Source organism: Oryctolagus cuniculus, chromosome 5 (genome assembly GCF_051225735.1).
Source record: "Oryctolagus cuniculus isolate XC-2025 breed Fujian yellow rabbit chromosome 5, ASM5122573v1, whole genome shotgun sequence".
NCBI lineage: Eukaryota > Metazoa > Chordata > Mammalia > Lagomorpha > Leporidae > Oryctolagus > Oryctolagus cuniculus.
Window position 1 is genome coordinate 83,441,299 of NC_142871.1, and position 26,436 is coordinate 83,467,734.

Below are 26,436 nucleotides of genomic sequence, written 5' to 3' on the forward strand. Positions count from 1 at the left end.
TATACATCATCCTTAGGATCATACAGGTAAAGCCATGTTTCATCTCCTTTTACAGTTCTTAAAAGAAATACTTCAGGATCTTGCTCCCACCCAAACTTTATGTTTATAATTTCTGTTGAAAGCTTTGTTCTTGTCTATAGCTCATCTAGGCAGAACACGAAGCAGAAAGTTTGTTTAGCCTTTTTAAGTCAGATTTGTGTAAAGTTGAAGCAGTTCAGATGTCTGTGGTATCGGCTGTTATTTATTTTTTTCTTTCCTAAAGATTTATTTATTTATTTTGAAAGAGTTACAGAGAGAGGGAGCGAAATACAAAGCGTGAGATCTTCCATTGACTGGGTCAGCACTCCCTAAATGGCCCCAACAGTCAAAGCTGAGCCAGGTTGAAGCCTGGAGCCTGAAGCCTGGAGCCAAGAGCCAGGAGCCAGGATCTTCATCCAGGTCTCCCATGTCGGTGGCAGGGACCCAGGCGGTTGGGCCATTTCCCTTGCTTTTCCAGGCCAATAGCAGGGAGCTAGATCTGAAATAGAACAGCGGGGACATGAATCGGTGCTCATATGAGATGCCGGCACTGCAGGCAGGGGTTTTTCCTGCTACTCCACAATGCCAGACCTGATTATTATTTCTGTTGTCAATTGTCAGTCCTCCTCAATTGTGACACAAACAAGATAAATTTACAAGCAAACTGATGTGGAAAGAAACTGTTGCAGATTCCTTCTTCAACATCATCTTGCCCTTTTCCTTTCTTTCTCCCCCAACCCCCACCCCCCAAGAAACCTTTTATTTAAGGAATACAGACTTCATGCATTTCGTAAGTACAACTTTAGGAATATAGTGATTCTTCCTACTGTGCCCACCCTTCCACCCACACTCATACTCCTCTTCCTCCTCCCTGTCCTATTCCCACTCTTACTTTTTACTAAGATCTATTTTCAATTAACTTTATACACATACAATTAACTCTATACTAAGTAAAGAGTTCAACAAATTGTATGGAAAAAAAAAAACCTGTTCTTGAGTCAAGACAAGGGCTGTTCAAAGTCATTGCTTCTCAAAGTGTTAATTTCACTTCTTTTAGATTGCCTTTTAGGTGCTCTATTAGTTATTGCAGGTCAGGGAGAACATATGGCATTTGTCCTTTTGGGACTGGCTTATTTCACCGAGTATGATGTTTTCCAGTGTTTTCTGAGTCCCAGCACACAAGACTCCCACAGTCACGAGCTCCCAGGCCCCTGCCAGTTCTCCCAGCCAGACTCAGGCTGGTTGTCGGGCATGCAGACACGAGCTGGAGCAGCAGTTGGCCTATGTCCAAAATGGCGCCTGCCTTCTCCCTGCTAGTTGTAGGACGCCGGTGCCTGGTGGTGAGGGAAAGAAAATGTGCTCCCTTTTTTCCTTTCTAGGTGGGCAGGTACACTATCTCCCACAGGGCTCCAATCTGGGATTCCTGCCGGCCTCTTCCTGCAGCTTTATCTCCAGTGGTTTGGCCTACTGCAGTCTGGGCTCTCCTCACTCCAAAGCTGATACTGAGGTTCTCAGCTGCTGTACTACCAAGATGTGCATGTCCACACCCTCCCTGTAGTTCCATGGTGTCCCTCTGATTTGTGTGGAGTTTCCTCTGCTGTTTCTCAGCTCTTCCCTGAGACTGCACTCTCTTCACTTTTTTAAACTCTTCCCCTAGGCTAGAGCAATAAGCTCCCTCCCTATTCCTCCACCTTAACTCCAAACTTGTCCTTTCTTAAAATGAGTTTATCTATTTGTAAAACGCTGATTTCTTTGAGGGCATTGTTGCCTACAGTTTCGTAAATCGGATGTTTTTGCTTCAATTTTATTAGAATTCATGCTGTTTTGATAGGGTCCTTTTCAAACTGATATCTTACTCTTCTTCATTCCTGAAATTAGATCCTGTTCAGACATGTTATAGTACATTAATACAAGTTGATTTTGGTGTGAAAAGATGTTTTTTAATTTATTTTTATTTTATTTTATTTTATTTTTTGACAGGCAGAGTGGACAGTGAGAGAGAGAGACAGAGAGAAAGGTCTTCCTTTGCCGTTGGTTCACCCTCCAATGGCCGCCGCGGCCAGCGCGCTGCGGCCGGCGCACCACGCTGATCCGATGGCAGGAGCCAGGAGCCAGGTGCTTTTCCTGGTCTCCCATGGGGTGCAGGGCCCAAGCACCTGGGCCATCCTCCACTGCACTCCCTGGCCACAGCAGAGGGCTGGCCTGGAAGAGGGGCAACCGGGACAGAATCCGGCGTCCCGACCGGGACTAGAACCTGGTGTGCTGGCGCCGCAAGGCGGAGGATTAGCCTAGTGAGCCGCGGCGCCGGCCTATTTTTTATTTATTTGACAGGCAGAGTTAGACAGTGAGAGAGAGAGAGACAGAGAGAAAGGTCTTCCTTCCATTGGTTCACCCCCACAAATGGCTGCCATGGCCGGCACACTGCGCTGATCCAAAGCCAGGAGCCAGGTGCTTCCTCCCAGTCTCCAATCGGGCGCAGGAACCAAGCACTTGGGCCATCCTCCACTACCTTCCTGGGCCACAGCAGAGAGCTGGACTGGAAGAGGAGCAACCAGGACTGGAACTGGTGCCCATATGGGATGCCGGTGCCGCAGGCATGCATTTTCCATGAACGTTTTGAATACCCCTGGTACAAATGTCACCCTCATTTCCAGAACTTTGAACACTTGTACAATTATGCCAGTCATGTATAGAGGATCTGCACATGATCTGAAACACTGTTTTTGATGTAGTATTTTCTCATTTGATGAGTTGGAAGATGGGCTTTTCCATCTTAGGAAATAGGATAGCAGTGGTTAGAGCTCTAATTCCTGTGGCTTCACTGGGTCACTCAGTTATTACATGGAGGTACCTCATGCAGTTTACTCAGTGGTAGTAAGTGGAGGCTAACAGTAGTTAGTTCTTTGAACTATTGTGACTAAGTTGGAAAGCTTGTAAAGTGATGATGATAGTGCCTGGCACATAGTACAATTAACATTTTTCTCCATTTAAAATTTCTGTAAGTTTTCATGTTATTTGAAAGGCAGAGTGAGACAGGCAGAGGGCTTCAGTCCTCTGTTTCACTCCCCAAGGGCCTAGAAAAGCTGGGGCTGGGCCAGGCTAAAGCCAGGAGACGGGAACTCATTTGGATCTTCCACATGGGTGGCAGGGGCTCAGGCACTGGAGCCATTACCTGCTGCCTCCCTCAGTGTTTGTTAGGAGAAAGCTGGAATCAGAAGTGGAGATAGGACTCAAACCCAGTCACTGTGATACGGATGGGTTGCAGGTGTCTCAAGTGGCATCTTTTTTTTTTTTTAACATTTATTTTATTTTATTTATTTATTTGACAGGTAGAGTTACAGACAGTGAGAGAGAGACAGAGAGAGAGGTCTTCCTTCTGTTGGTTCACTCCCTAATTAGCTGCAACGGCTGGAGTTGTGCCAGTCCGAAGCCAGGAGCCAGGAATTCTTCCAGGTTTCCCATGTGGGTACAGAGGCCTAAGGACTTGGGCCACCTTCTAATGCTTTCCCAGTCCATAGCAGAGAGCTGGATCGGAAGTGGAGCAGCTGGGACTGGAACCGGGGCACATATGGGATGTCAGCACTGCAGGTGGCAGCTTTACCCACAGCACTGGCCCCATGTTTCCCTTTTAATTTGCATTAATGTTATTGTTAGTCAGGCTTAACCTTTTTTTTATTTCTTTATGAGTTATTGCAGTTCTTCTGTGAGTTGCCTTTTCAGATCCTTTCTATATTTTTCTGTTTGATATTTATCTTTTTCTTACTGATTTATGGGATATTTTGTCTTATTGGAGTATTTATTAGTTTGTTTCACATTTAAAAATATATTTTACTTCTTTAGTGTCTCTCCTGATATATAGAAGTTTAATCATAAAATAGATTAAATTATAAATAGTTTATATATTTTGGCTCTCGTGACATTTTAAGAAAGGAAAGTCACCTTGCAATTATAGTAGTTCTATATTTCTTTCAAATCTTTTGGAATTTATTTGAATATTTAAACATTTAATCTATCTGAAATACACTTTTGATAAAAGGAGTAAAATAGTAGTATAGTTTATATCCAGATATCTAGACTGTTGCCTCAACAGTATTCAGCTAAGACATTTCTCCTTTTTCATTGGAAGTATCATTTTTTATTGTGTATTAGATTCCTTTATTATCATTATTTCTCTTTATTCACTTTCTGTTCGATTAATGTTTTGCCTTTTAATGTTTTTTTTTTTTTTTTTACAAAATTTTTTATTTTTTTTGAAAGGTAGAGATGGAGAAAAGTTGGAGGGAGAAAGAGATGGAGAGAGAGCTCGACCTTTTCCATCTACTAGTTCATTCCTTAAATGCCTATAACAAGCCGGCGCCGTGGCTCAATAGGCTAATCCTCCACCTTGCGGCGCCTGCACACCGGGTTCTAGTCCCGGTTGGGGCGCCGGATTCTGTCCCGGTTGCCCCTCTTCCAGGCCAGCTCTCTGCTATGGCCAGGGAGTGCAGTGGAGGATGGCCCAGGTGCTTGGGCCCTGCACCCCATGGGAGACCAGGAAAAAGCACCTGGATCCTGGCTCCTGCCATCGGATCAGCGCGGTGCGCCGGCTGCAGCGGCGGCCATTGGAGGGTGAACCAACGGCAAAAGGAAGACCTTTCTCTCTCTGTCTCTCTCTCTCACTGTCCACTCTGCCTGTCAAAAAAAAAAAAAAAAATGCCTATAACAGCCAGAGCTGGGTCATTCCAAGTTCAGGAGCTACAAACTCAGGGTGGTTCTCTCACATGCATAGCAGGGACCCAAGTACTTGAGCCTTTATCTGTTGTCTCCCAGTGCCTACATTAGCTGAAACCAGGAGCCTGGAACTCCATGTGAGTCTCCTGTGTGGGTGCAGGGGCCCACGGACTTGGGCCATATTCTGCTTTCCCAGGCAAATTTTAAGGGTGCTGAGTCTGAAGTGAAGCAGCTAAGACTTGAACGAGTGTCTTTATGGGATGCTGGCACTGTATGTGGTGACCTAATCAGCTGCACAACAACACTGGCCCCAACATTGAACTTTTTTTTATTTACAAAATTTATTGATTTGAGTGGGAGAAAGTGAATGAGCAAGTAAGAGAGCAAGTAAGCACTCCCATTTGCTGGTTCAGTCCGCAAATGCCTACAGTGGCCCTGGGTTGGCTTAGGCTGAAGCTGAGAGTTGGATACTAAATCCAGGTCTTATACATGGGTGGTAGGAACCCAGTTACTTGAGCAACCTTTGCTGCCTCCCAGGGTCTACATTAACAGGAAGCTGGAGTCAAGAGCCAGAGCTGGGTACTGAATCCAGATACTGCAGTGTGGAACATGGGTGTCCTAACTGCTGTCTTAAGTGCTGGACTAAATGCCCATACTGACATTTTGCCCCCTTTTATGAATTAAATTATGTCTGGTTAATATTCTTTGAAAATATGAGAATGATTCTTATTCCAGATAACATTTACCCTCCTGTTCTGGTTTGTATCAGCATATAGATGTTAGGACATTGAAGAATGGCTTGTTTGAATGTTTCTTTCAAATTTCAATGATAAAATTACTTTAATAAAAAAATCACATAGAAAATATGTATTTACGTGTTTAGCAGAAGGAAAATCATTTTCCAAGTGACCTGAATGCTTATTTCCCCTATCCCATGTGCTTTTGTTTGTTTGTTTGACCAGATAAATATTGGAATGTGCAAACCAGAAGATGGGAGAATGTGACTGGAGAATGGGATGTTTGTGTTAGTCACTTCTGATGTGTAGTGTTGTGTGATGAGAAGGTTCAGAATGTAGCCTAGAGAGAGCAAAGGCCTTAGTTTGGGAGATGAAGAGCACTGGAAAAGAGATGAAGGAAGCATTAGATGGTTCACGACAGGAATCCAGGTAGAGAGGATGCCTCTGAGCCATTCTCTAATGATTAGGAAGGAGGAAAGAAGACAGTGCAGTTGGATTGAAATCTAATGACAAATAGAACAAAGCATAGATATTATATCATAAAGAATTATCTATGCTGCATACTCTGTGGGACTACTAGAATAGTAAATTATCATTCCTGTGACAGTAGGATAATGAAATATTTTCTTTTTAACTTTTATTTAATAAATATAAATTTCCAAAGTACAGTTTATATATTGCAGTGGCTTTTCCCCCCCATAACCTCCCTCCCATCCACAACCATCCCATCTCCAGCTTCCTCTCCCATCCCATTCACATCAAGATTCATTTTCAATTCTCTTTATATACAGTATATATTAAGTAAATATTTCATCAGTTTGCACCCACACAGAACATAAAGTGTAAAATACTGTTTGAGTACTTGTTATAGCATTAATTCACATTGGACAACACATTAAGGACAGAGATCCTACGTGAGGAGTAAGTGCACAGTGACTCTTGTTGTTGACTTAACAATTTTACACTCTTGTTTATGGCGTCAGTTATCACCCTAGGCTCTTGTCACGAGTTGCCAAGGCTATGGAAGGCTTTTGAGTTCGCTGACTCCGATCTTATTTAGACAAGGTCATAGTCAAAGTGGAAGTTCTCTCCTCCCTTCAGAGAAAGGTACCTCCTTCTTTGATGGCCTGTTCTTTCCACTGGCATCTCACTCACAGAGATCTTTCATTTAGGTTTTGTGTGTGTGTGTGTGTGTGTGTGTGTGTGTGTGTGTGTTTTCCAGAGTGTCTTGGCCTTCCATGCCTAAAATACTCTCATGGGCTCTTCAGCCAGATCCAAATGCTTAACGGCTAATTCTGAGGCCAGAGTGCTGTTTAGGACATCTGCTATTCTATGAGTCTGCTGTGTATCCTGCTTCCTATGTTGGATCATTCTCTCCTTGTTAATTCTATCAGATAGTATTAGCAGACACTAGTCTTGTTTATGTGATCTCTTAATCCTATCCTTATGATCAATTGTGAACAGAAATTGATCACTTGGACTAGTGAGATGGCATTGGTATGTGCCACCTTGATGGGATTGAATTGGAATCCCCTGGCACACGTTTCTAACTCTACCATTTGGGGCAAGTCAGAGTGAGCCAAAATATTTTCTAAAAGTGATAAATGAGGGGGTCTCATAAAGTTAGTAGAAAAATCTGCATGGATTACACCTTTTTTTGCCCCAAGGCAAACTTGTAATTCTATTTTTCTTGTAGGTTTTTTTTTTTTTTTTTTTTTTTTAGTTTATTTGACAGAGTTAGTGAGAAAGAGAGAGAGAGAAAGGTCTTCCTTCCGTTGGTTCACCCCCCAAATGGCCGCTGTGGCCAGAGTTATGCCGATCTGAAGCCAGGGGCCAGGTGCTTCTTCCTGGTCTCCCATGCGGGTGCAGGGGCCTGAGCACCTGGGCCATCCTCCACTGCCCTTCCAGGCCACAGCAGAGAGCTGGACTGGAAAAGGAACAACTGGGACAGAATCTGGAGCCCATAAGGGATGCTGGCGCCGCAGGCGGAGGATTAACCAAGTGAGCCACGGCGCCAGCCCTGTAATTCTATTTTTCTATGAACTTTTGACATACAGTCATATACCTTTGAATATGTGTACATGTCTCTTCATCTATCTGTCTATCCACCCATCCATCCTCGCATACCCCTTTATGGTTTTCAGGGCCACATTATGCAGTTGAAAGCATTGTTTACTGCATATCTCCAGGATTTGCCGTTCTCATCATAGTGAATTTGACTGACACCTCCAGAGTTATGCAGAATATAAATGGCATAGCCTGTTATGGCAGTACTGGTAGTTGGTTCATGGGAACAGCAGGAAGGAACCGTTTTGGTTTTGTTCTTTCCATTTTATTTAAATTATAACTTTGTTATTATAATTAATAAGAAAGAAAAAAGCTCAAATAACAGCATTTGCCAAAATTTAGCATAGTTTATAATTCAGCTAATATTTGCTGAGTGCTTATTATGTTCAAGTTGCTATCCCCAGAGTGTAGTGTAGGCGTTGCTTAGAGAGTTGAGGAGAAAGCCTCACATACTGTTGAGATATTTTACTTTATTGGTTATGGTGGAGAATACTTGTTAATGATGGCAGAGACCTTCAAATAAAACAATAACCCAAAGAGATGAATTTAAAACAAGTCTTGTGGTAGTTCGGAGAGGAAATAAATCACATCCAGTTACTCAAGAATTAAAGATGTTTTATGTAGGAATTGGCATTAGAAATGGGACAATTTCCATATGTATGTGTATATATATATAAAATCCCACCCCCCCCACCCCCATCTCAGGTTTATGTTTACAAACAGCACAGGAAGACACTATCCCCTTGCAGACAGTAGCCCAGGGGTCGCACCAGCCTTTCTGCCCCTTGCATTGGCAGGCAGAGGCTGCTTACTGGGGTGCCTTCACATGGTATTGGGCACCTTTGGGAGGAGCCTAAGCTGGACCTGGAGCTGCAGGTGTGGCCTGGGTCAGGACCTTGGGCTTGGTTTCAGCCTGGGCTTGCCCTTGCCCTTGATTTGAGCCTGAGCCTGGGCCTTGATTTGAGCCTTGACCTTGCACTTGGTTTGATGCTTGGACTTTGCTTTTGTCTTTGGCCAGGATGGTCTGAGACCCCTGGCGAAACGGGCTTGGGCATGTTTTCCAAGCTTGGGGTGGGTGATACAGAAAAGTTGAACAAGCTGGCTGGCACCCTTTGGGATTGTGGGCTTAGCTTCCTTAGGCCTGACCAGGGCCTTGCTCGCTTCAGCAGGTGCATTCAGAGCCTTGGTGTCGTTGGCCTGCATCTTCTTCTGGCCCTTTTTGTTGTGCTTCTTGGCAAAATGCATGTTCCTCAGGAACTTGGGGTCCACCCCTTTAATTGGGTTATTTTTTCTTTTTTTATATTTACAATTTTAGTTTTGCTTCTTAATATGCCATTCATAACATACAGCAAACTTTCAGAAAATAATTTTAGCCCATTTACTTCCCTAAACCCTTACTCATATAGCCTATGACAGCTATTCTAACCTCTTTTTTTTTGGCCAGGTGGAGTTAGACAGTGAGAGACAGAGAGAAAGTTATAGAAAGAGAGAGAGACAGAGAGAAAGGTCTTCCTTCCGTTGGTTCATTCCCCTAATAGATGCTACAGCCAGCGCTGTGCCGATCCAAAGCCAGGAGCTGAGTACTTCCTCCCGGTCTCCCATGTGGGTGCAGGGCCCAAGCACTTGGGCCATCCTGCACTGCCCTCCCGGGCCACAGCAGAGAGCTGGACTGGAAGAGGAGCAACCAGGACTAGTACCTGGCGCCCCAACCGGGACTAGAACTTGGGGTGCTGGTGCTGCAGGCAGAGGATTAGCCAAGTGAGTGAGCCATGGCACCAGCCTCTAATCTCTTTCTATCTCTTTTTTTCCCAGAGAAACTTTTTATATAATGAGTACAAATTTCATAAGGTCAACTTTAGTAATATAGTAATTCTTGCCATCATACCCACCCTACCACCTCCACTCTCACCCAACCTCTTCCTCCCTCTCCTATTCCCAGTCCCATTCTTCATTTAGATTCATTTTCAATTAACCATATGCACAGAAGACCAACTCTAAACTAAGTAAAGATTTCAACAATTTACACACATATGCACAAAAATATAATAAAACTGAGAACAAGTTTTACAGTTAATTCTCATAATTCAACTCTTTGAGGACAGAAGTCCTGCATGGGAAGTAAGTGCATAGTGACTCCTGTTGTTAATTTAACAATTAGCACTTTTGTGTATGACATCAGTGATCACCTGAGGCTCTTGACATGACCTGCAAAGGGCTGTGGAAGGCTTTTGAATCCACAGTCTCCTTCAGTATTTAGACAAGGCTATAAGCAAGGTAGAAGTTCTCTCCTACCTTCAGAGAAAAGTACATCCTTCTTTGATGGCAACTTCTTTCCACTGCAGTTTCTCTCACAGACATCCTTCATGTAATACTTTTTTTTTTTGCCACAGTGTCTTGGCTTTCCATGCCTGAAATGCTCTCCTGGGCTTAAGGGCTGATTCTGAGGTCAGAGTGCCACTTAAACTGGTTGTCATTCTATGAGTCTGCTGTATGGACTGCTTCCCTTGTTGGAACATTCTCTCCTTTTTAATTCTATTATTATTACTGGACATTTGATCTTATTTATGTGATCTCTTTAACACTTAATCCTATGTATATGGTCACTTTAACAATTAAGGTGGCATTTTTTTGTATCACAATTGGGGTTTCATGATGGCATTTCTGTGCCATTTTTGGTTGTGTGTGGTAGGGTTCTTGGACTTGGCCATGTCTACACTGTAACCTACAGCTGCTGAAGCTCCTGGGATGGGAAAATCCATATATTTTTATTGGACATGGACAGAAGGTATTCTAGGTATGAAATAATACTTAAAAATTATATATTTAGCAATCTGCAGATTTAACTTAGCAATACTGTTTATTTTCACCCCAAACTTGGATAACTGAGAGCAGCATAATAGATTCTTGTGAGGTTTTAAAATAGCAGTGTGATTCATGATGTCAATTTACTTGGGCCAGAATTATAGTTGCCATATCTGTTTTTCCAGTTTGTTAATTTAAACAGTCCATTGTGGTTTCCTGTTTCTTCTACATTTTCATTTGCAAATTGTTTTCGTAAAATTCCAAATACAAGAATGACTCAAACCATCTAATTGTCTGTCTGTCATAATCAAGCATTGGTGCTTTTGTTTTTCCCCGCTAACTTAGGTTCCTTGACCCACAAAATGTGGGAAATAGGTGTTTAGAATTATGACGTTAGGGCCAGCAGTGTGGTGTATGTGGGTAAAGCCACAGCCTGCAGTGCCGACATCCCATATGGGCACTGGTTCTAGTCTTGGCTGTTCCATTTTTGATTCAGCTCCCTGCTAATAGGCCTGTGAAAGCAGTGGCTCCCGTGTCTTTGGACTCCTGCACCTATGTGGGAGACCAAGAATAAGCTCCTGACTCCTGGCTTTGGACTGGCCCAGTTCTAGTTGTCATTTCCATTTGGGGAGTGAGCCAGTGGATGGAAGACTTCTCTCTCTCTGCTTCTGTTCTCCCTCTCTCTGTAACTTTGCCTTTCAAAAAATAAAAAAAAAATCTTAAAAAGAAAACAACAAAAAAGAAATACGCATTAATCCACTTGAAACAGACTAGTGCAATTCAATCAATTTAATATTCAGGCTAAGAGAAAGATATAGCAGTTAATCATTAAGGTTGATAGAATGATATCACTGTGTTCCTAAGTGAAATACATGAAACTTGTATACCTTAAATAAAATTTAAAAAAAATCAGAAAAAATGATTAATAGCAAGTATCTTAGAAAAATTGTCTTTTTCAACTGCTGATTTTTATAAAAGTGTATACATGCACATTGTTTTGATTTTGTAAATTAAACAGTAAACTGTCAAGAAGAGATTACTTTTTTTTTTTTTTTTTTGACAGGCAGAGTGGACAGTGAGAGAGAGAAACAGAGAGAAAGGTCTTCCTTTGCTGTTGGTTCACCCTCCAATGGCCGCCGTGGCCGGCGCACCGTGCTTATCCGAAGGCAGGAGCCAGGTGCTTCTCCTGATCTCCCATGGGGTGCAGGGCCCAAGTACTTGGGCCATCCTCCACTGCACTCGATGGCCACAGCAGAGAGCTGGCCTGGAAGAGGGGCAACTGGGACAGAATCTGGCGCCCCGACCGGGACTAGAACCCGGTGTGCCGGCGCTGCAAGGCAGAGGATTAGCCTAGTAAGCTGAGGCACCGGCTGAGATTACTTTTTAATATTTTGATGTATTTCCTTTTAGTCATTTGGTTATACCTGTATTATACAACATGTATAACTGATACATACTTGACATTTGTTTTTATTTATTTTTAAAAATCATTTATTTATTTATTTGAAAGGCAGAGCTACAGAGAGGCAGAGGCAGAGAGAGAGAGAGAGAGAGAGGTAGGTCTTCCATTTGCTTGTTTATTCTGCAGATGGCTGCAATGGCTGGAGATGACTGATCTGAAGCCAGGAGCCAGGAGCTTCTTCAAGGTCTCCCATGTGGGTGCAGGAGCCCAAGGATTTGTGCCATCTTCTGCTGCTTTCCCAGGCCATAGCAGAGAGCTGGATCGGAAGTGGAGCAGCCAGGTCTTGAACTGTCGCCCATACGGGATACCCGAACTGCGGAGGGCGGCTTTACCAGCTACACCATAGTGCGGGCCCCTGTAGTTGACATTTAATATATATTATGTATCGAGTTTCATCATTCCCTTCATTCTAAAGAATTTAAATATTTCTTTATTTAGTTTTATTTTTAAAAATTGAGATATAATTCACATGCCATGACATTCACCTTTTTAAAGTGTTTGTAGTTTTAGTATGTTCATAGGGTTGTGTAGTTATTACCGTTATCTAATTAAAATATTGTATCACCTACAGAGACTATGATAATTAGAACCAGAAAGGCTTTATCTGAAAGATTTCAAGGAATGGGTTGCAGAGATGAGCTCTGCAGGCTCACAGATTTTTCAGACAACAGTTAATGACAAGAAAGAGATTGTGCCCACTGATTAAAGCCCTTCAGTGGTTATTTCCAAAATATAAAAGTGAAACTACTCAGAATAATATTTTTGTATATGGAGTATGTCTGTGTCTTTAGTTTCATCTTTGATTGTGACCCCTGAAGTTTCATGTATGCTGAGCTTTGGATGATTTACCAAAACTCTATTTAAAAAATTTTTCTTTTCTTAAGGATTTATTTGAAAGAGAGAAACAGAAAGAAAGAGAGGGAGAGGGAGATGGAGTGAGAACTTCCATCCTCTGGTTCACTTTGTAAACAACTGCAGTGGCTGAGGTCCGGCCAGACTGAAGCCAGGACCCCAAAATTCCATTCTGGTTTCTTATGTGAAGGTCTTGTCAGGGGCCCATGGACTGCTGCTTTCTCAGGCACATTAGTAGGGAACTCTATCTAAAGGGAGAGTAGCTAGGACTCGAACCAGTGTTCTGTAGGAAGGACTTCTGTAGGAAGTCAGTGTTGGAGGCTGTGGCCTAACCTGCTGTGAAACAACACTGGCCCCCAAAAAGGTCTTTTTCATGCCTTTGTTATGCAATTTGGCTCATCATCTGCCCTGCTGGAATATATTCTTTATGTCTTTCAGGATCCAAGAAATGTTGTGTACCATATTATCAAACTTCCTCTTGTTCTTCAAGTAGAAAAACTATTCCTTCTTACGCATATGCCATATGTCCTAATTTGGCTGGGATAGTGCAGGTCTCCACTTGTTTTAGTGTAATTATTAATTGCAACCTGTTTCACTCTCAAAAGTATTGTGGTTTGGAAAGTAAGCTATGTGGCTATGTGGTTATTCTATTTATGTAGCCATCTGTTTTTAAAGCTAGTAACTCTTTTTTTTTTTTTTTTTAAGATTTGTTTATTTGAAAGGCAGAGTTACAGAGAGCCAGAGAGAGAGAGAGAGAGAGAGAGAGAGAGGGAGGGAGGGAGGGAGGGAGGGAGGAATAGAGAAGGAGGTCTTCCGTCCACTGATTTACTCCCCACATGGCCACAGTGAGAGTGGAGCTGAGCTGATCTAAAGCCAGGAGCCAGGAGTTTCTTCCAGGTCTCCCACACGATTGTAGGGGCCCAAGGACTTGGGTCATCTTCTACTGCTTTCCTAGGCCATAGTAGAGAGCTGGATTCGAAGTGGAGTAGCTGGGACTCAAACCGGTGCCCATATGGGATGCTGGCACTGCAGGCGGGCAGCTTTACCTGCTAAGTCACAGCACTGGCCCCAAGCCATTAACTCTTAATTGGACCTACCTCATTATGTATTTTCTCTTTTTCTCAAACTCTTAAAGGTCTTGAGAGTAGGGACTTTTTGTTCATTTCTTTAACACCTGGAGTGATTCTAATTCATAGTTTCTGCTGAGGAAATACTCAATAGGGAGGCAGATGAATTAGATGCCTGGGCACTTTGAATATAAAGAAGTGCAGGGGCCTGTGCTGTGGCGCATTGGGTTGGCGCCCTGGCCTCAAGCTCCAACAACCCATGTGGGCACCAGTTCAAGACCTGGCTGCTCCACTTCTGATTCAGCTCTCTGTTCTGGCCTGGGAGGGCAGTGGAGGATGGCCCAAGTCTTTGGGCCCCTGCACCCACATGGGAGACCTGGAGGAGGCTTGTGGCACTGACCATTTTGGCCAGTTGGGGAGTGGACCAGCAGGTGGAAGGCCTCTCTCTCTCTCTCTCTCTCTGCCTCTCCTCTCCCTGTGTGGCTCTGACTTTCAAATACATAAATAAATCTTCAAAAAAAAAATATAGAGAAGTGCAGAGGATAGAAAGGTAAACTTACGGGATTTCTTTTCTTCTTTCTTCTTTTTTTGGTGAATGTGGTAGTTGGGTAGAGGCTGTAATGAAGGATCCAACCCTCAGGTTTCTCCACAGCAACATTTTAAGCCAAAAGACAATCATTTAATTTCTAGTCAGTTTTCAGTGGTGTAATTTTCTTCAGTATTCTGTGTTTGGGGTTTGTTGAGCTTTTATGTGAGTTTACAATTTCCATTGAAAGTAGAAACATTTTACCATAACCTGTACCATTCTTCTCTTAAAAGATCTAATTAATAATGCTATTTTCATTAAAAAAATCATTTATTTTGTGTTTCATTTTTGAAATTTTTATTGCTATATTTTCTTCTTAAAATATTTATTTATCTTTTTTTTTTTATTAATTTATTATCTGAAAGAGAGGGAGAGAGAAAGGGAGAGATTGATCTTCTATCTCCTGGTTCACTTCCTAGATAGCTCCAAAAGCCAGGGCTGGGCCAGGCTGAAAATGGGAGTGAGGAGCTTCATCCAGTTCTCCCACATGGGTGGCGGGGGCCCAAGGACTTGTGCCATCTTCCACTACTTTTCCCAGGCATAATAGTAGAGAGCTGAATTTGAAGTGGAGCAATTGGGACACAAACTGGCTTCCATTGAATTGGCATCCGTGTCGCAGATGGCAGCTTAACCTGCTATACCACAATGCCAGCCCCAAGGGTTTTTTTTTTGTTTTTGCTTTTGTTTTTTAAGATGTGTATGTTTGAAAGGCAGAGTGACAGAGGAAGAGAGCTAGATATCCTCTATTTGTTGGTTTACTCCATCCCTAAATACCCTTAACAAGTGGGGCTGGGCCAGGCTGAAGCCAGGAGCCAGGAACTCCATCAGAATCTCCCATGTGGCTAGCAGGGACCCAGTCGCAAATGGTGGGGCCTGGACACTGGCACTGCCATATAGGATCCAAATGTCCTTAAGCAGTGGCTAAGTCTGTTGCACTGTAACACCTGCCCCTCATTGAGTCTTTTAATGAATATATAATAAGTTTAGTGTCTTATTTCCTTACTTTAACATCTCTGTCAGTTTTGGATCAGTTTTGTTTGATTTTTCCTCCTTGTGGATCATATTTGCATGCCTGATACTTTTTTTATATTGGCTACAGGCATTTTGAATTTTAGTTTTTTTTGGGGGGCTGTTATTTTTGTAATTCCTGTAAATTTTCCTGAGCCTTATTTGGGAATGCAGTTAATTTACTTGAAACTAATTTGTTATTTACAGATCCTGCTTTTAAGACTTCTTAGGTACACCAGGTTAATTTTTAGAGATAACAATCCTTCACTACTGAGAGTAGATCCTTTTTAGTATTCAAATACTCTGTGAATGATGTAATTTCTTTTCTGGCTAGTGTGAACAGGTGCTCCCTTCCCTGTGCTGGTAGCCAGGTGCTAGTCCTTCTAGCCTTGGGTAGTTCCCTTACATGCATATGCTGATTGGTCCCTGCTGAATATCCAAGGGGGCTCCTGAATGAGCACATCTCTGGAGTTCTTTCTCTCCTATTCTCTGCCCTGAGCACTCCAGCTGCTTTGCTTTTCCTCAACATCCTATTTTGTTTTCTCAGTTCAGAGAGACCACTGAGCTTCCTCTGTGTCTCCTTCGTAGGCTGAGGCCGCGAAGCTCTCCTCAGATAGTGACTGGGACACATTGGTAGACTCGACCTAGTGTGCTTCCTCTCCTTTGTTGCTGAATGTGCAGGGTCTTGGAAATTACTGCTTTGTGTATTTTGTTCATGCATTTGGTTGTTTCAGGCAGAAGAGTAAATCCATTTCCTGTTAAACATTTTGGTCAGAAATTGAAGTTTGTTTTCTTCACTACAGTTTTTTTTATATATTTTTTAAAGATTGTGGTAATAGCTATATAACATAAAGTTTACCATTTTAGCAATTTTTAAAAAAGATTTATTTATTTATTTGAAAGAGTTACATAGAGAGAAGGAGAGGCAGAGAGAAGAGAGGTCTTCCATACACCGGTTCACTCCCCAATTGGCTGCAAGGGCCGGAGCTGCGCTGATCTGAAGCCAGGAGCTTATTCCAGGTCTCCTACGTGGGTGCAGAGGCCCAAGGACTTGGGCCATTTTCTACTGTTTCCCCAGGCCATAGCAAAGAGCTGGATCGGTAGTGGGGCAGCCGGGACTCAAAGTGGTGCCCATATGGGATGCTGGCACTGCAGGCAGCGGCTTTACCTGCTACACCACAACGCTAGCCCTGAGACCCTTTTTTAAGCAGTACTTTTGGATGTTGATGATAGGAAGGGGGGCGACGATGTGTCTCTCTGGCTACTTCCTGCTGACTGGGGACGTCGTCTACAGGGGCCCGCTGGGGGTATCTTGGGGCTCCGCAGGGACAGGCATGTATGGATGGAGAAGCATCTGGTTGACTGCCTGGTTGCTGAAGGTCTTGGTTCATTCCATTATCACCTGCTGTAAACACTTAAACGGCACCATCTGCAAGGTGTCCGGCGTGTAACAAATCTTCCCAGGCAGACGAATCAATTAATTCACAGGCTTTTATTAGAGTTCCGCTCCCAGGCGAGGTTCCCCGGTCCCAACAGAGCAACGAGCTGGGGGCCAGGGGAAGTTGTGCATCAGAGATTGGGAGAGCTCCTTTTATAGATTCAGGGCATGGGGGTTAAAGGTTGAGGCGGGTCTGATCTCATTGGTTGATCTTTAGGCACCCGCAGGGACCTTGACAAGGACTTTTCTTCCCCGGAAGTACAGGTAGAGATTCTCCATTCCTGCAAGTTTAGGCCTTCCCTCCTTGTGGATCCCAAAGCTACCAGATGTATACAGAGAAGTGGGGCTTACTGGATCATATGGTGGTTCTGTTTTTAGTTTTTTCCCCCTTATGCTGTTTGTTCCATATACATTCCAACCAGTAGTGTACAAAGTTCGAGTTTTCTTAACTAAGAATTAAGCTTACATATTTGATGTTTCCTTATTTTTCTGTAGCCTAGGGCAGTGGTAGAAGTGTGGGGAAGGAGACATTGTGGTGGCAGGGTCATGTGAAGAAGTCAAGTATCCTCATATGTTAGTATTCTCTGCCTGGTGTTAGGTCTTTGTTAGAACCATGGGTTCTGTTCTCTCTTAAGAATTTTTGGTGAGGCCGGTGCCACGGCTCACTAGGCTAATCCTCCTCCGCCTTGCGGCACCGGCACACCGGGTTCTAGTCCCGGTCGGGACAACAGGTTCTGTCCCGGTTGCCCCTCTTCCAGGCCAGCTCTCTGCTGTGGCCAGGGGGTGCAGTGGAGGATGGCCCAAGTGCTTGGGCCCTGCACCCCATGGGAGACCAGGAGAAGTACCTGGCTCCTGCTATCGGATCAGCGCGGTGCGCCGGCTGCAGCGTGCTGGCTGTGGTGGCCATTGGAGGGTGACCCAACGGCAAAGGAAGACCTTTCTCTCTGCCTCTCTCTCTCACTGTCCACTCTGCCTGTCAAAAAAAAAAAAAAAAAAAAAAAAAGAATTTTTGGTGAATATCTTTTTTGCCTAATTGAGAGCGATATTTTATTCCACTAATACCTAGATTATTTCTCAATTTAAGTGTGGATCCCTGGAGCCTTTACTTCAGACAGAAAAAGAGTGTTAATCTACTTTTATTACTGTTCAGTTAGAAGAGGAAGGGGAAAAAGAAAATGGTAGCCACTGAGTTTCCTTCTATCTATATTTGAAAATTATTAGGAATCTTTCCATTAGAGCTTCTGAAGGCTTGGCTGGCTTAGATCTGGACCTAGGTATGTCTTTTTTTCTTACCAAAATCTTGGTAGTTTATTGGTTTTCAGATTTTTCTTTAAAGTTTTATTTATTTGTTTGAAAGTCAGAGTTTTAGAGAGAGTCTTCCATCTACTGGTTCAGTTCCCAGATGGCCACAGTGGCCAGAACTGGGCCAGGCTGAAGATCTTCATCTGGGTCTCCCTTTGTGGGTGACAGGGGTGCAAACATTTGGGCCATCTTCTGCTGCATTTTCCAGGTGATTAACAGGGAGCTGGATCGGAAGTGGAGCAGCTGGGACTTTAAATGGTGCCCATATGGGATGTCAGCATTGCAGGTGGCAGCTTTACCTACTATGCCACAATGCGGGCCCTGGTTGTCAGATTTTTGATTTTCCCTTTTGAATAGTTTGATTTTCTGAAAATGAATTTTCTTTTGGCTTTTAAAAGTATGTTTAAAGGAAAACATTTTTGCTCATTTATCAGGTAATTTGGGAGGAAGATTCTTGTGATTTCTGCTATTTGATCCTGTCATTTAATTTCCAAACACTTATATTTTAGAAGAATATTTAATTGAACTTTGTAATCAGTATTACTTTGTTAGTATGTAAAATACTCAGATAAAAGTATTTAAATAAAAATGCTTAATGAACAGTTTATAATAAATACATTCTAATTTATGTCAAGTGTTAACTTAAAGGTGCTAATCCTAAGCAAATGTGTGTTGCTTAACAAACATATATTCAAGAAATGAATTAATTGATACTGGCTTATTAAAATAAAAATTGTTTCTTATATCAGTATGTTCTTTATAATTTTAGATGATTATGTGTGGGTTTTCTTTCGTGAAATTAAGAAAGCAAGAAAATCTGTTGAGTTTCCTAGGAAAAATACGAGGCAAAAAAATGATCTTAGATAAAAAATAATAATTAAAGTTTTATAAAATACTGCATTATTTATTATTTTTTATTATTATGCCTGTAATCAACCCTTGGTGTCCTTATCTCTTTCTGTTAGAATCCGGAATTAATTTTGACTTTTAACACTAAGGCAAATTTGCAGAAACCTGTTTATGGTCTTTGTCCTTTTCCCTTCCATTGACGTCTAGTAACCTGGCGTGGAACCAAGATCACATGGGTCACATGGGAATTACATCCATAATAAGGGGGCCATTTAATTTTCAAACTTAGGATTACAATCATTGGCATAAAATGAGGTTTTAAACAAGAAATGTTGGAACAAAATTCTTTTAATAAATGACCCTGATTTTTAGAACTTAATTTTGTAGTCTCTTCACTCTTAAATGTTAGCTAGTAATTCAAACATAAAACAACATGTAACATACTAATTCAAATGTAAAAAAATATGATGTGATATTATCATGTGATTTTTATGCATAGTAAGATTTTTTAAAGGTGCTGACAATTTACAGATTTTTAACTGGGTACAGTGTGATTACTGGGACATTCTATCATGTTGTGTATTTAAGGTTTATGTGTTTCTTGTGTATATGGTATATTTCAGTCAAAGAAATTACTGTTAACAAATGAAGAAACTTATGTTTTCTCTTTCAAGGAGATGATTATTGACAGAGTAAATGGACAGGCTGTTCCTAGATATTTGATATATGACATCATTAAATTCAATGTAAGTACCTTTTAAAATTTATGAAGTTTATAATTGAGAAAATGAAAACTGTCAGTGAAATAATAAATTTATCTTTAACAGATAAAAAGTGTTTGCCACTGCCTGAGAGATAGTTAGGAAAATTGTGACTATTTTAGGTTATTTGCCAGTCATCTTTTTGTTAATACTTTTACCTCTCCTTTTCTTTCTCTTATTGTCTGATATTTTACATACTTTTTTTTTTTTTTTTTTAGGATTTATTTATTTATTTGAATGGCTGAGTTAGATAGATAGAGAGGAAGAGACAGAGAGAAAGAAAGATATCTTCCAGTTGTTGGTTCACTCCTCAAACAGCTACAGTGGCTGGGTCTGGGCCAGGCCGAAGCCAGGAACCTGGAACTCCATCCAAGTCTCCTGTGTGGGTGACAGGGAACCAAGCACTTGGCCCACCTTCTGCTGCTCTCCCAGGCACGTTAGTGAGGAGCTGGATGAGAAATGGAGTGGCCTCCGTTGTTCATATGGGATACCTGTGTTGTAGGCAGCAGAGTAATCCTCTGTGCCCCAGTGCTGGCCCTGGCACATTTCTTTTTCTTTTAAGTTTCTGTTTCTTTTAAAGATTTATTTGTTTATTTTATTTATGTGAGTGCAGAGGCCCAAACACTTGGACTGTCTTCTGCTTTCCCAGGCTTGTTAGCAGGAAGTTGGATTGGAACTGGAGGAGCTGGAAATTGAACTGGTGCCCATATGGGATGCTGGTGCCTTGGCAGTTGCTTAACCTGCTGTGCCACAAGGCTGATCCTTTAAGTTTCTTTAATTTCAAATGGATAAAGAAAATAGTTTGATAAGTAAAGTGAAAATTTCTTGGTTTTAGTTATTTTATACTTTATTGTTAAAAAAGCATTCTAGTTTTATTTGTAACTTAAAAAGAACAAAAGAGAAACTGATATAAGGTATTAATGTGTAATTTAGAGACAGAAATTGTTATTTATCAATAGAAGTAAGAAACAAAAATAAAATACAAAATTTCCTGTTTTAAAAAGTTGTCAAAGGGCTGGCGCCACGGCTCAATAGGCTAATCCTCCACCTACGGTGCCGGCACCCCCGGTTCTAGTCCCGGTCGGGGCGCCGGATTCTGTCCTGGTTGCCCCTCTTCCAGGCCAGCTCTCTGCTATGGCCCGGGAGTGCAGTGGAGGATGGCCCCAGTACTTGGGCCCTGCACCCGCATGGGAGACCAGGAGAAGCACCTGGCTCCCAGCTTTGGATCGGTGTGCCAGCCACGGTGGCCATTGGAGGGTGAACCAACGGCAAAGGAAAACCTTTCTCTCTGTCTCTCTCTCTCTCTCTCACTGTCCACTATGCCTGTAAAAAAAGTTGTTAAAGGAATGAGGATTATGTTCTCTACTTATTTCCTACAGTTTTAGAGTAGCCAAGAATCCATTTCCTGTTTATGTTTACTTATAATGTGATGATCTAGATTAGTTAGGCAGTATAATATGACTTCTGTAAATGCAAGAAACTTGATGGTGCATATCTGTGAACACATATAATCAATCCTGTATACATGCATTATTCAAACTGAATAATCATTTAGTTTTCAAGCCAGACTGAAAACATTTAAGAATTCTCAAATTTAACTATTTATGTTTTGGGGCCGGTGTTGTGTCACAGTGAGCTCAGTTGCTGCTTCAGCACTGCGTCCCATATCAGAGCACCAGTGAGTCCTGGCTGCTCTCTTTCCAATTCAGCTACTGCTAGTGAGCCTGGGAAGGCAGCAGAAGATGATCAAGTAGGTACTTGGACCCCTGCCAGTCATGGGGGAGACCTGGATGGAGCTCCAGGCTTCTGGCTTTGGTCTTGACCAACCCTGTCCATTGTCGCAATTTGGGAGAGTGAACCAGTAGATGGAACATATCCCTTTCCTCCCTCCCTGTTACCTTCCCCCCTCCCTGTCCCTGTCCCTCTTTCTCTCTCCTTCCGTCATCATCATTCTGCCTTTCATATAAATAAATAAGTCTTTAAAAAATGTTTAAGGTTCTGAAGATTTATTACAACATTTGAAAAACTCTTTTTTGAAGTATATTTTACTTTAATAAGTTACTGTATTAAGATTAAGATTAAGGATTGTATTATTACAGGTTACTTCAGGGCACACTTTTTTTTTCCTGAAAATTTTCCATGTATGTATCTCATTTTTTGGGGTGAATATCTAAATTCAAAATGTAGAGTTTCAAATTTAAGAATCTCAAGGCTAGAAAACATCATATTTTCATCTTATTCTGTTTGTAACTACTGTATTCCTGGAAAATAATGCTTAATCTTATCACACTTCTCAGAATTACAGTCCTTGACCTATAGCTAAAAATAAGGGATGGGGGTGACTTTGCATCTTTGTGAATAAGTAAGTGCTGCTTCCTTTGCCTCTTGATAGTGAGTTCTACCTTAACGTGTTCATGTGCTCTCACTTTTTTTTTTTTTTTTTTTTAAGATTTATTTTTGGGGCCGGCGCTGTGGCTCAGTGGGTTAAAGCCCTGGCCTGAAGCGCTGGCATCCCATGTGGGTGCCGGTTCTAGTCGTGGCTGCTCCTCTTCCAATCCAGCTCTCTGCTATGGCCTGGGAAAGCAGTAGAAGATGGCCCAAGTGCTTGGGCCGCTATACCCGGAAGAAGCTCCTGGCTCCTGCCTTCGGAACGGCACAGCTCCGGCCGTTGTGGCCATCTGGGGAGTGAACCAGCAGATGGAAGACCTCTCTCTCTTTCTCTACTTCTCTCTGTAACTATGCCTTTCAAATACATAAAATAAATCTTTTAAAAAGGGAAAGATTTATTTTTTATTTATTTGAAAGAGTTGGAGACAGAGAGATCTTTCATCTGCTGGTTCACTCCCCAAATGGCTGCAACAGCCAGAGCTGTGCCATGCTACAGGCAGGAGCCCAGAGCTTCTTTTGGGTCTTCCATGTGGGTGCAGAGACCTAAGCACGTGGGCCATCTGCTGCTGCTTTCCCAGGTGCTTTAGCAGGGAGCTGGAGAAGTGGAGCAGCTGGGTCTCAAACTGGTGCCCGTGTAGGAAGCCGGCATCACAGGTGATGGCTTAACCTGCTATGCCACAAGGCTGGCTCCATGGGCTCACTTCTTGGCTTCTCTTTTAGATGACAACCTTCTAATATTTTAAGAGTATAGAACATAATACAGTCAGTACTCATGGATTTGTTAAAACATTTAATCTCTCTTCATTTTAATAAGAAATGATTATAAATCCAGTATGTTTCTTCTGTACTCCTCTCTTATCCTGTTCTTGATTTTCGTGACCAGAAGCAGCCGCTGTACTGAATTTTGTGTTTATTTTTATGCTTTTACTACCTCTTGGTGCAAATCTTGTTCAAACCCTAGCACTTAATATTCTTGAGTCACTGAAGTGTGGACTTGCAGACAGGGAAATGACACAAATTAGGTTTGCTGGATTGAGTCTTGGATGTCAGGAACGCTAGATGATTTGGGAATGGATTGGTGAACTGGTGGCTGGATTACTTGAATAAGGCATTTTAACGTTCTTTACGTAATAGGGCAGTGTAGAGGAATTTTAGTTTCTGTAATGATATACTCACACACTTATTGTTTTGAAAGATAACTTTAGTGGCAGCATGGGTAGTGTTTCAGAAGAATCTAAAACTTTGAACTGGTTAGACAATAGTTAATAATAATAATAGTTATTATTTTTTCTCAGTGATTTAGTGCCCATATTTTGTAGGGCTTCCTTTTCAGCAAGCATTGTAGATTTGAAGGTGAGCTTGCTTTCAATCTGTTCTTGTTATGGCAGTGAGTTTTTTAATATTTTAAAATGGGAAGCATTCTAGGAAAGAATTGAGATGACTTACTTACCTGCTAGGAGTTACTAGGCTTTTTCTTAAGAAAAAAGGGTTGTTTGTCCCATTTTAATTTTTTAGGTGTCTGAATTTCTTTAATTTACCCAATAAATAAAACTTTACCATCTTAGGTTTTCATCCATGTTGATGACATAGATTGCATGCAAAAGATCACACATAGACCGTGCAGTTGTTTGCTAGCATTTCTTCAATAAATGTCCTTTACAGATAGCTGTATATTATGATTTTTTCAGCTCAACAGTTGTATATCTTTATGCAGAGAACATGTTCTACTTTATATCTAACTCCTGCTCACTTTGTCTTACTCCTTTTTTTTTATTTTTTGGTTGGGTCTCCAGGTTGTCATCCTTCTAAAGCTAAGAAAAACACATCCCCAGGCATAGCTAACATTGTTCACTTTAAGCAAGTACTGCTGCTCTGGTAGAAACATTAGGCTGAATAAATATTAGGTTGTGTAATATAGATTGGGGAAGAGGAAGAAGACAGAAAAGATGGTGGAAAATGCACCGGAGGTGTCCAGTTGAGGAGATACAAAGTAGTTTTCAGGCGGTTGAAGCAGTCCTTACCAATCTGGATGATTACTGTCAACCACGTGATGAGTAATGATTATGTTGCTATATACTATGTGGATAGGGCAAGCTCCTCACCCTCAGCTATACACAAGTGTATGTGTATTTTAAAAAATTATTTACTTCAGAGACAGGTGCAGATAAACAGAGAGGGAGAAAGCGAGAGAAATATGTATAATGTTCAGTGGTCCATTCCCCAGATATATACAGAGGCTGGGGGTGGCTGAAGCTAGGGGCTGGGAACTCAATCCAGGTCTTGTACATGGATGGCAAGAATATAATTACTTGAGCCACCACTGTTACTTCCCGGGGTCTACACTAGCAGGAAGCTGGAGTCAGGAGTTTGAGCCAGGAATTATACTCAGATGCTGGTGTCCCAGTTGGCATCCTGACACTAGAACAAACTTACTCCTGCGTGCACTTGTTATTTCACCATGCAAACCGCATATGTTTTAAGGACACTGAAGTGCAAGGTTATTGGGAAGAAGAGAAGAAAACTTTACCTTTTTTAATAACAGTATAACTTTGAAGTACTATATAAACTTTTCCTGTGTTTCCAGGGTTAAGGATGTATGTATCTAATAAATATCTTCTACATATTGATGCCTGTAAAATGTTAGTGCTTCAAACAGTGAAAAGCACTGTGAGTGCCTATCCTAATTTTCTTGTTCTTTATTGAATTACATGCATTTTAATTTTTATACAAATATTTTGCAAATTCAGAGATGTCACAAAAGAAGGTAAGTATATTAATGCCTTAATTCAGATACAAAAATCTTTGAATCAACTTAAGTAAATTCGTATCTTTTTTCTATACTATTTTATGCAGTTATGTTTAAAATGACTGTATATATATGTGTGTGTAGAATGTTTCTATTTCGTTAGTCAGGCTGTTAAGACTGATGTATATGGTGGTACAGACTGTATACTATACAACTCCAAAAGATACTATTTCCATATACTACTATCATTCTATGGCAGTTTTGATAATTATACTGAAAAAATAATTTTAAAATAGTATTGAAATTTACATAATTGTCTCTTCTGTTCAGGCACAGCCAGTTGGAGATTGTGATTTTAATATCCGTCTGCAGTGTATAGAACGAGAAATTATAAATCCTAGACATGAAAAAATGAAGACTGGGCTCATTGACAAAACACAGGAACCATTTAGTGTCAGAAATAAGCCATTTTTTGACATTCATACTTCAAGAAAGGTAAAGTTTATTTATCTTACTTGCTAATTAGTGCTTGGTATCCTAATTTACCTTGTGAGGGGAAGAAGAATGACATTTGGTCGCCCATTAGTCTTGACTGTTCCAGCAACCCCTTGAATTGGCTATAGCACTGTTTTGGCCAGACATGTATGATTCTAGGGCTTTTCCTCTTTAGTAAGAGTCCCAGTGTTGGAAGCTTAGACTAGGTTGCTTCTGATTTCTTATGACAGTTTTTGATTCATGGCCATTAGTCCATACTACTTTTTTTAGAAAAACTATTAACAACATAGGATTATATGGAGTGAAAAATTACTTTTTAGGCCTATTCATATTATTCCTAAAACTCAACATTGTTTGGCATATGATGCCTATTTTTTTATTAAATTAAAATTCTCTGGCATTGCTTTCTTTTATTTTATAAAATATTTATTTATCAATGTGAAAGGTAGAGTTGCAGGGAGGCAGAGGCAGAGGCAGGGAGGCAGGGAGGCAGGGAGGCAGGGAGGCAGGGAGAGAGGGAGAGAGGGAGAGAGAGAGAGAGAGGTCTTCTATCCATTGGTTCACTCCCCAAATAGCCACAATGGCTGGAGGCAGGCTGATCCGAAGCCAGGAGCCTGGAGCTTCTTTTGGGTCTCTCAAGCAGATGCAGGGCCCAAGCACTTGGGCCATTGTCTGCTGCTTTCCCAGGCCACTCAGAGAGCTGGATCGGAAGTAGAACAGCCGAGACTTGAACTGGTGCCCACGTGGGATGCTGGCACTGCAGACCAGGTCTTTAACATGCTGCACCACAGCACCAGCCCCTCTGCCATTGCTGAGAATCTGAACTCAAGTGATAGGAAATAGCATAGTCTTTGTTTTGTTTTATAAACAATTTTTAAAAAGATTTATTTATTTATTTGAAAGGCAGACTTACAGAGAGGCAGAGAAAGAGAGAGGTCTTCCATCCACTGGCTCATTCCCTAGATGGCTGCAACAGCTGGATCTGCGCTGATCCATAGCCAGGAGCCAGGAGCTTCTTGGTCTCCCATGCAGGTGAAGGGGCACAAGGACTTGAGCCAACTTCACTGCTTTCCCAGGCCACAGCAGAGAGCTGGATTGGAAGTGGAGCAGCCAGAACTTGAACTGATACTCATTTGGGATGCCTGTAC

At 41.7% G+C, this 26,436-nt stretch overlaps 1 protein-coding gene across 2 annotated transcripts in view; it reads left to right on the plus strand.

Moving 5' to 3' along the window:
* The window catches only part of RNGTT (RNA guanylyltransferase and 5'-phosphatase), a 326,422-nt gene that overhangs the window by 93,054 nt on the left and 206,932 nt on the right, over positions 1-26,436 (plus strand). Inside the window, exons 10-11 of one of the 2 annotated variants that reach the window (XM_002714574.6) lie at positions 19,573-19,644; positions 25,124-25,288. In XM_002714574.6, the coding sequence (XP_002714620.1) occupies positions 19,573-19,644; positions 25,124-25,288 (237 nt within the window). Of the gene's footprint in view, positions 1-11,922; positions 12,033-19,572; positions 19,645-25,123; positions 25,289-26,436 lie in introns of those variants that run through there. The other variant, XM_089332916.1, reaches the window with a different exon arrangement.